This window comes from Erpetoichthys calabaricus, chromosome 2 (assembly GCF_900747795.2).
Source record: "Erpetoichthys calabaricus chromosome 2, fErpCal1.3, whole genome shotgun sequence".
NCBI classification, from domain to species: Eukaryota; Metazoa; Chordata; class Cladistia; order Polypteriformes; family Polypteridae; genus Erpetoichthys; species Erpetoichthys calabaricus.
This window is the reverse complement of record NC_041395.2, coordinates 157912148-157922760: the sequence shown is the minus strand read 5'-3', so window position 1 is coordinate 157922760 and position 10613 is coordinate 157912148. Positions and strand designations below refer to the sequence as shown.

The 10613-nt window shown below is 35.2% G+C and overlaps 1 protein-coding gene across 1 annotated transcript; it reads left to right on the top strand.

Moving 5' to 3' along the window:
- Positions 1-3139: 3139 nt before the first annotated feature.
- LOC114645451 (phospholipid scramblase 1-like) lies at positions 3140-10139 on the top strand. Its single transcript, XM_051922558.1, has 5 exons — positions 3140-3218; positions 3772-3992; positions 6867-7025; positions 8627-8788; positions 10063-10139. The coding sequence occupies exons 1-5, from the start codon at positions 3140-3142 to the stop codon at positions 10102-10104; spliced, it is 663 nt and encodes a 220-aa protein (XP_051778518.1). The 3' UTR covers positions 10105-10139.
- Positions 10140-10613: the final 474 nt, after the last annotated feature.

The window sequence follows — 10613 nt, the reverse complement described above, 5'->3', positions numbered from 1 at the left end:
TGAATGAGAATAAAGACTGTAACAGCTTTTATTTTGTTTTATTCATCTCACAATGACCACCAGGAAATAAAGAAGAGAGAGATGCAACTGTTCTCTAATTTAATAGCTAGCTAAAGCAAAGTATTTTCATTTCTGTTTCCTTTTTTTTTTTGATGAATGCCTCGGTGCCTTCTAATACTGTATTGATACATTTTTGAATATGCCATCACTGTCTTCCTCATGTGGAAGTAAGCAGCGATGACACAAGATTGCCTCCCAAATGCAGACTATCCCAGGAATCTGCTAGTAGATTGCTGATTAAAGAGCATGCATGAGCAAAGTCAAGTCCATTTTAAAAGGAAACTCAGTAATTTCCCTGACCTTCACAATGATCACATGTAACACACAAAATTTCTGGTGAACCAACCATACAATTACTTAAGTTAAGAAGTTTGAAGAGTTAGTTATTCAAGCTAAGGAGGAAATGTTTGAGTCTACTTTCAGCTACACCTCATGAATGTTGTTTCCTTTATGTGACTTTTGGTTAACATTAAAATATATATCAGCATACATCTTAAGTAATTGTTATTTCATATTCAGATGTTTAACTATTCATGTTCTGATTGAAAGTTTGTTTGGTTCAAATGTGTATTTGGGAATACATTACACAATAAATAAATGAACAAATAAATAAATAAATGGAAAAATACAGCCACTTAACAACTACTGCTTAGCAATCTATTTATAAAAAATCTCAGTGGTCACAGACCATTGTTCACCATTCAGGTTGTCCGCCATCTTCCTTGAACTGCATTCAAATTTCTTCAGTCATTACAATGTGGATGTGTGGCTGAGCAAACACCAGTTAACGCCTGGGATCAAGTGTACTAGGTTCTATGTGTAAACAAGGCTACTGACCCAATTAAGCTGAATAAAATAGACAGAGAAGGTGAAAACACGCAATTACATGAACTGCCACCCACTTCATTAGTGGGCAGCTTATCCATGTAGGTATGATGACATTTGTGACCTTCACTCACCTTACTAGTTCCAAAGGAAAACTGATAGTTTTGCATGGAGCGTGAAGGTGTATCCTTTATGAATTTGTATATGTTCACAAGTCAGTTGACCCAGCCCTACAATGTTGTCATACATTAGTGACAAAATGTCAGGGATTGACAATTTCTAGTTCCTTTATGAGAGCAAAACCACCAGCACAGAATACATTTGTATGTCTGTGGCAATTCTGCTAATCCTTAACAGCTGGAGTCATAAGTCTTTTGACAACTCCCTGCAAGAAAGACTGCTATCTACACAAACACAGTCCAAGTCAAATCTTTAAAAAAGCTGGGGGACATTCATTAAATCTTGAGCGTAGTCTCTTCCATCACTTCTTTAGTACAAAAAGCTGCATTTTTTTCACCTGTGTGCGCTCTTCTCACACGTTGCCCTCTTGACCAGTCGCCTTGGCCACAAGACTAAGGTTTTTCCAAGTTTTTTTTTTTTTGAATCACTGGTTAACTAATTTTCTATTTTCAGGAGACCAAGTATCAACTGTTTACTTGAATATAAGGTAGATTAGGTAGTCACATGTACATCCATTCTGTTTTTAAAGAAAGCTAAAATTGCTCCAATATCCAATCATCTAATTTATCAGACATATGGGCCATGTAAACTTCATTGTTCATAGCAAAGGAATTTTAATGTGGTTTCTAATCTCCAGTGTTTAAGGAAGCAATGCTCTCAGGAGACCTTTTTGGTCAAATCTTCCAGGGTATGAGTCTCCAAGGCAGAAAGGGAAAACATTCATTTTGGTTCATCTTGTATTCTAAACCACGTGTTACCACGTAGAAATACTTAGAATATAGTTGCTGATTTAGCACTTGAGATATTTTTTGTTGTAGAAATTTGCTTTACGTTTCATATTTAAAATTATGCTTTTGACTTGCATTATTATAAATAACATATTGTAAAGTGAGCATGATCTCAAAGCAGTTTATGTGGTAGTGAACAAAAGAACAGTTGCAACAGCTCCTGTAAAATAAGATTGTCCAAAATCTTTGACATTTGAAAGAGTAATGTTCCCTGTTCTGAGAGGCATCAATATTTAAAATTTTTTTATTGTTATTTATTATATTGACCTGGTCTGATTATTGGATTATCTCTGCCTTGCTTTGTAAGGAGGATTTGTATTTCAATTGATGAAGGTTCTTATGGATTTTATACTTTGGAAATTTGTGAATTTCCCCTTGGGATTAATAAAGTATCTATCTATCTATCTATCTATCTATCTATCTATCTATCTATCTATCTATCTATCTATCTATCTATCTATCTATCTATCTATCTATCTATCTATCTATCTATCTATCTATCTATCTATCTATCTAGAACATGAAACACTTTGTATTTAATTTTACAGATTGACAACTTGTATATTGTTCAGCTATTGGATCTTCAAGAAGGTAAAAAGTCTAATGATTTCACCAAAAACATCCTTGCCTTGTTTGATGTTCTAAGTGTTATGTGAAAGTATTTTGTAATATGTATTTTATTTTTAATACAAGCATCAGTTGTATACCCCTGCAACTTTAAAGAGTTTCAAAATGTCATGCTAAATTATGTTATATTTTCTTAATTGCTTAACTATATATTATAATATTCAAATATTATAACTGATGAACTATATATATATTGTGGACCACCCAGACTGGCACTGCCACCTGAACCCGACACAGACAATCGTGGGACACAAGTTCAAGGCACACACATTGGTTTTTATTTTCTTTTTACCTTGTGGGAAACGCGTTCCCCCATTTCCCACACTTACAACACTGTCCCAGCACAAGCACAGCACAAACACAATAGTCTTTTCTGTCTTTTTCTTTTTCTCCACTCCTCGGGTCAAGCTTAGTCTTCCTCCTTCCAACTCTGGCTCCCTGAGTAGTGGCTGCTGGCTCCTTTTATAAGACACCCGGAAGTGCTCTAGGTGCTCGTTGACCTAATTCTGGCAGCACTTCCGGGTGTGGCAGAAGAGCTGCTCTCCAAGACTCAGCAGCAGCTGCAGCACCCCCTGGCAGCACTCCCGGATCCCAACAGGGCTGTATCCAACTCCATCTCCCATGAAGCCCTGCAGGAATCTGAGGCACCGCTGCAACTCATGGCGGCTGCCATCCAGCATCCTGAGGGAGGAACTGTTCTGGCCACGGTTGATCCCCCGGTCCTCTCAGTGAAGAGGCGTACTGGCCGGACAAGGACCCCTGCCATCTGTGACTATATATATATATATATATATATATACTGTATATATATATATATATATATATATATATATATATATATATATATATATATACTGTATATATATACATATCTTGAAATATTCAAAAACAGCATCACTTGTGCAAATAAAAAATGTTAAGATAATATGAAGCACATTAGCTCAGGATTTTATTTACACTGAAGACAGAGCTATTAAATACATTTTCAGTTGAAATGGTTTCCTCTGATATACATAAACGTTCAGAAATTCATAATAATATATCAGGTTCATCTCAGCTGCATTTTTTACATTTTTCTTTTCACTAAAATCACATATAAAAACCGAAGGATATTTGGAAGATTGTGTTTTTCATTTTTTGTTCTTCATAGGGAGGTTGATACTGGACACTGTGCAATTGATATTGAAATTTTTATTTGAATGCATTTTATAAGAGAAATATTTCTCCTTAATGTTTTCTCCATTTTCCTACAAGCAAACTTATTTTTCTTTTTATTTCTGTTTTACCACAGTATTTTTAAACATAGAGTCCAACAACAGGTATTTGATTAAAAACAACCTCGGCCAGAAAATATATTATGCAGCTGAAGACAGCAAATGCTGCAGCCTGCTCTTCTGTGGATCTCATCGTTGTTTTGTTATACACATTACGGACAACTTTGGTCAAATAATAATGGACATTTTAAGGCCTTTACGATGTTCAAAGTGTTGCTTCCCTTGTTGTCTTCAAGAGGTAGGTAAGGAAAGAAGGAACTGACAAAAACACATAAGTCAGATAGACAGGAGGATAGAAACTTTTTTAAAAAGCAAGAAAACTGACTGAAACATCTTATTGTTTGCATGCCTTTATTTAAAAGGCAAAGCACCTGTGTATCCCACACTTCTAATCTCTCCTCAACTGAAACACCTTTCTCCAGTTAGCGTTTGGAGAAGACAATCACACAGAGGTTAACTTACTTTTTTTAGCCTGCATTTTGAATGATTACTCAGTGTGCTCAATAGAAACATGAAAAGTACAACTGTTTTTGTATGTTATTACTGTAGTCAGATTGGATCAGTTGCAATGTACCCGAAATAGTACTGTACTAGCAGCAGATCAAGACCAGACTATACATTGTGGCACTAAGAGAATATGTTCCTCAGTTCTAAATGCTGTCTCATGAACAGCAGAATAAGGTCAGTCCCAAGTTTAACTAATATGCAGGTAGTCTTGTTTTGGCCTCGTGTTTTTCCATAGTGTTCTTACCTTGCCATCTCCTTGCCTGTTAATGGTGGTATGCCAGCAACTAAAATCTGTCCCTGCTGCTACACATTCCTCACAATTTAAAGAAACAGAGCACTGAGAAAAAGTACATCCTCATGTAAATTTAATTGAAAAAAATTGCAATTGTTAAACTACATTAGGTCAAAATTAGTGTCATATTTATGTAAACGTTACTTTCTTTAAGCAAATGAAAAGGCCCTGAAAACCCTATATGGAAAGTATTGACAATGAGTGGTACACATTAGTGAAATCATATTTAAAGCATAATTGTCTCCCTGTAACTCATTTCCCCATTATGTGCAGAAAATAACATAGAAAAGTTGATAACTTGCCTTTCATTATGCACCCATCTCTCCCTAATAACCAAGTTAATCCAACAATCACCAAAGTGCATAAACCACCTAGTCTGAGGCTGAACAATATTCATAAAGAATATCTCACTGCAGCGCACACTTTGGAGTAGAGCACAAGCTCTATATAATACATAGTGTAAGAAATCTCAGACCTGGAGGAAATCTGCAGAAGACAACCTCCATGAAACTCTGAAGGAATACAATATGGAAGCAACTGGCAGCATCTTTCAATACACATTTTCCAAACTGGCAGCTGAGAGGCATCGCACACGTAAAAAATTTATGAAAGCGAATGAATGTATGAGCCAGGAAGCCAATTATAGGGCATCAGCCACTTGTTGTAGATATAAAGGCAATTTCTTAATTAGGGTCACCGAAGACCCTAGTGAAGATCAGCTGTTAAATGTATGTTGATTGATGTTTTACTATTTCTTGTATTAAGAAATATAAATACTTCCATGCATTGCTTGCTTTTTTTCAATGGTGTTGACTTATATATATCATGATTTAATTCAGTACAAAGAAAAACATAAAATACTGTTTCCATGTTTTTTAATGGTATATAAGTGCTTTTTCATGTCAATAACAGTCTCTGTGTTGCGTATGACATTCTTTTATTAACATTAACATTGCCCTCTGTACAAAGCTCATTCAACTTTCTCATGAGAAGTCTAAGTCACTGTGTAACTTTGTTACCCTTCTCCAACTACAAACTACAACTGCAGTTAGTCTTGGAAACACTACAACAGCACTAAAAACCAAAGTTAGTCTTGTTATCGTAAATATGTACTAAGACCAGATTAGCACAGGATCATCCTGAGCTCATAACACACTGCAATTGACCCAATGTGTTTATCTATAAGTGTGTCTTAGAAAGGATAAGATCACATTTTATTAGTAATCAATGCAGAAATCCAAGTAATTCCAAAGGGGTCATTTACTTTTTTTTGCAACTGTAGAAACAATGGGTACATGCTGTGGGATGTACACAAACATGAGTAATAAAAAACTCATATTTGAGGAAATTTTGAGATTGAATGTTTTTCACCCAATTCTGACTTCAGGCATGCTGTTTCAAGTATCATTTTGGCATTTTGTATCACTAAATGTGTTAAAGTTGGAAATCCATGTGAATGCTGTTTATCATCTGCCCCATGCCAGAATTTCATCTGGATCCCAAGTACTGTTACCTGACATTGTCATCAACTACCCCTAACCCTTATTTTATGTAGCAAGTTGCATAGTTATCACTGTCACAAACCATTTTACAAAGCAACTTCCTTGGTTTTATATACAATCATTCATTGTGAAGAACGTTTTTAAACTGTAATTCATAGCAATAGGCAATACTATAGAATATATTAGCAAAAAGTACATACATAAGAACATAAGACATTTGACCAACAAAAGGAGACCATTTAGTCCATCAGGCTCATTTGTTTAGCTTATAGCCAGATTCTTTTTAAAGAATGTCAAGGTTTCTGCTTCAGCTACATAGATCAGTAGTTTGTTCCAGATTCCCACAACTCTTTGCATAAAGAAGTGTTTTCAGGCTTTAGCCCTAAATGCACTTCCACTTAATTTCCACTGGTGTTCTCCAATGTGTGATTTACCATTAATTTGAAAGAGTTTTCCTAGATCTACATTATCAATGCCTTTGAGAATTGTTAAAACCTGGATTAGGTCTTCTCTGCTTGAGACTAAACAGGTTTAATTCTGAGTCTGTTGGAGCAGAACATGTCCTTAAGTCCTGGGATGCTCTTGGTTGCTCTCTTATAAATGGCTTCAAAGGCTGCTATGTCTTTTTATAGTGTGGTGGGCAGAACTGCACACAGTACTCTAGATGTGGTCTCACTAAAGCATTATATAGTCTGACCATATTGCCCCTTGATTTATATTTTAATAGTTTTTAACATAACAATTTATTAACATTGAATCATATTAAAAATCGTGTAGTATAAACACTAAAATTTTTTGCATTCTTTTTCAGCTGGAAGTACAAGCTCCACCAGGCACTCCAGTGGGATACGTCGTTCAAAACTGGCACCCATACTTGCCTAAATTCACAATTCAGAATGAAAGGCGAGAACCTGTATTGAAAATGGCAGGTCCATGTGTTTTATTTTGTTTTTCCGATATTGATTTTAAGGTGTGTTTACATTTGTTTTCTTACTGACTTGTTTAACAGTATTCTTATCAACAATATTCTTATCAGTATCACTTTAGATTAGGTGTCTCTAATTACGCTGTACTTACCGTGTAATTCCCTGTATAATTACAGAGTAACTAGATATTATTACATTGTATTTACTCTGTACCACAATGTAATGCTCTGGTTAAGCACTCAATTGTATTTATTATTCCACAATTTATATACATACATATTTATAAATATTGTGGAATAACAATTACAACTGAGTACTTACTTATAGCATTACACTGTGTTACACAGTAATTACAAGGTAATAACCCTCAAGTACCTAGTTACTCTGTAATTATACAGGTAATTACATAGTAAGTACAGCATGATTAGGGACACCTGAATTAAAGTGATACTGAACTTTCTTCATGATTTTACAGTTTTTCTGGTAATTACTTTTAGTAAATGCTTTTCTGCTTTACAGAGGTAAGATTTCTAAACTGATTAACCTGTGGTATAGTTCTCTTTCCTCAATACTATCACTTTCATTCTGAAATACTCTTATTTTTTGTATTTGTCTGCACTCAAATGTTTTTTCTTTCACAATTTTCTCCTCCATTTTAACTTTACCAAGTTTCCTTATATTTCTTCCTGTGCCATCTTTCATTTTCTAAACTTATTGTAAAAGATTCATCTTTTTATTTATCTTCTTGTTACCTGTGTTTCATTTTTGTCTTCTCTGTAGGCAAAACCCATATGCTTGTGTTTTTGTAATTCTGCCTGTGTGTGCAAATCATGGTAGTTCACGCTCACTGGTCCCAAGGACCCTGCTAAATGTAAGGCTGCAGGTATTGCTTCAACTTAGGCTTCCAGCCTTGAACAACCTTTATGATACTGAGGGTAATTGTTGATATCTAATACCAGTGCTACAGATTCAAACTCATCATCGATAGCAGACTTGCCTCTTTTATCATAATTTAAATAATATCACAATTGCATTATTGTCATGATGGCACAGTCTAGCACTGTTGCTGTGCAGCTCCACAGGTTTTGTTTAATGTGGGTATATTTTCCCATTGTCTACATGGGATTTTCCTTTCGGTACCCTCATCTCCAAAAGATGTGCAGATTAGGTTAACTGGCCACTCTTAATTGACTCTAGTGTGTATGAGCAGGCCTTGTCATGGAGTCACACTCTGTCCAGAGTTTTTTTTGCCTTGCTCTCATTGAATCCAAAGTATTCTCCAGCCCCCTGTGGCCCTGAAATGGATTAACCTGGTTGGAGAATTTTGTGTCACCCTATAAACAGACATGTTAGGTTAATTATCAATATTCCATTGCACCCCCCCACCCCACCACCCTTCTGAGTAAGTCTATGTGTGTGCATAAGTAAAAACTTGACAATGAAATGACATTTATGCTATGCTACAATAGACCCTGAAAGGAGTTATGTGGGTTTGAAAGAGACCGGAGGAATGACCGACAGCATGTCAAGAAGGACATTTCTACATTTTAATTATTTATGAACGTGTGATGTTTATTCATGACAAACAAACCCTTTCCCACTGTGTGATTCACAACATTCTATGTATATCTTCCAATGTGCACAGGTGACATCTCTTGATGAAACTATGCTTGTTGGAAAAATCAAAAAGCAGTGGGGTGGATTTATAAAAGAAGCTTTCACTGATGTGGACAATTATGAAATACAGTTTCCAAAAGACCTGGATGTGAAAATAAAAGCTGTATTGATTGGTGCTTGTTTCTTAATTGTAAGTTCTCTTTACCAGTTTGTGTAAAATAATCATATCCTGCGCTTTTTGTTTTCAAATAAATATCCCATTTGTGATTTATTTTATGGAGATTTGTCAAAGTGTAATTTTAATTATTTGTAATAAATTTAACTTAGGTTGCCTTTAAATCCATGGCCTGGAATCAACACTTGTTTTGATGTTTTCTGAGAAGCATAGTTAAGAAGGGTTTCCAGAGCCTGGTTAAAAAGAATGTAAGCTTCTGCCAGGAATATTTCATTCCAACAAAAACAGTTACTAAATACAACACCAAGCTATGGTTCTCTAAAGAACTGAGTTAGCCATCTGAACTGAAAGAACTGAAAAAGACATGCAGAGCTATGAAAAAAAAAACACATTAACTAGGTAAGGTACTAGGTAAAGATATAAAATGTAGATACTGTATATGGGGCAACCTTAAACATCTTTCTTCCAATAGTAATTGTTAATTTGTTTGAAGAGGACTATTGTGATAACTGGTCACAAATGTAAATCCCTCCTTACCTCTAAATGATCCAATCTACCTATTGGGATTAATAAAGTATCTATCTATCTATCTATCTATCTATCTATCTATCTATCTATCTATCTATCTATCTATCTATCTATCTATCTATCTATCTATCTATCTATCTATCTATCTATCTATCTATCTATCTATCTATCTATCTATCTATCTATCTATCTATCTATCTATCTTATTTTTGCCATTTCTCATTTTGAGGGGACTGGGTTAGTAAAGCTGACTATGCCATCATCATGTAACAAGTCAAGATAGTCTAGTTAGTTAACCACCAGGTAACACAGCCTACCTCCCACTGATCATTTTAGATTAGGCAGAGCTTACCATCAAAGTAGAGTGCCTATAAAAATTATTGTTATATAATACTGAATTACAGTGTATTTAGTCTGGCTATTTTTAATTGACCAATCAAAGAACACAAGATAGTGTCGAAGTTAAAATCAAATATCTGCAAAATAGTTTAAATTATTTACAAATATAAAACACAAAATAAATGATCACCTAAGTATTCATGCCCTTTAAGTCAGTATTAAGTAGATGCACCTTTGGCAGCCATTACAGCATTTTTGGGCATTATATCAAGTCTACTTAGTTTGGTCAGCTGACCACCAGGCTACACTGCCTACCACTCACTAAATGGTTTAAATTAGATACAGCTCACCATCAAAATAGAAGTTCACACACCTAGATAAACTTGTAACAGATTTCTAAGTAATAGCTCTTTGTTTTTCAGGATTTTATGTTCTTTGAAGAAAGACCTAGCCCAGAAAGATAGTGAACAAATAAAGTGCCATCGTTTCAAAAGTCATGGTAAGTGTCATGAGCTTAAACTGGTATAAAATCAAAAGTTTTATTTTCTGTCTTTATAGTTTTATTTGAATGTTTATACGTTAAAGTTTTCTGCGTTGTTCCAATTCCGCGTGACTTGCTATGGCACTGGAGTTTTCTGTGCAGGGGCATTGCTAGTTATAGCACATTTTGGGCCTTAGCCTTCTCCTAATAATGCCATTGGTCTGAAAATGTGTGCAGGTCCCCAATGCTTTTCACACAATCGAATAGCTTTGGGGGTTTGGGGTTTCCTCTGTGAAATTTTAACTCAGTCATCCATGCATCTCAGAACACAGAACAGGAGAATTCTGGGCACTTGCAGAGTTAAGCCCTAACATCAAAGGATTGGATAGGTGGAGGCCTCTCGAAAAGAAGGTGCTACACACATGAAATAAGAAGACCCAACCTAATGATAGCACTCTTACTGAGTGTATTTGGAAGTAGATAATACAAGGT

Bases quoted from the DNA above. Each gene is read 5' to 3' on its own strand.
- LOC114645451 (XM_051922558.1), top strand. From the start codon at position 3,140: ATGGCGGCTGCCATCCAGCATCCTGAGGGAGGAACTGTTCTGGCCACG. The intron at 3,219-3,771 runs GTACTGGCCGGA...GTTTTACCACAG, and splicing joins GGTCCTCTCAGTGAAGAGGC to TATTTTTAAACATAGAGTCC. The intron at 3,993-6,866 runs GTAGGTAAGGAA...ATTCTTTTTCAG, and splicing joins TCCCTTGTTGTCTTCAAGAG to CTGGAAGTACAAGCTCCACC.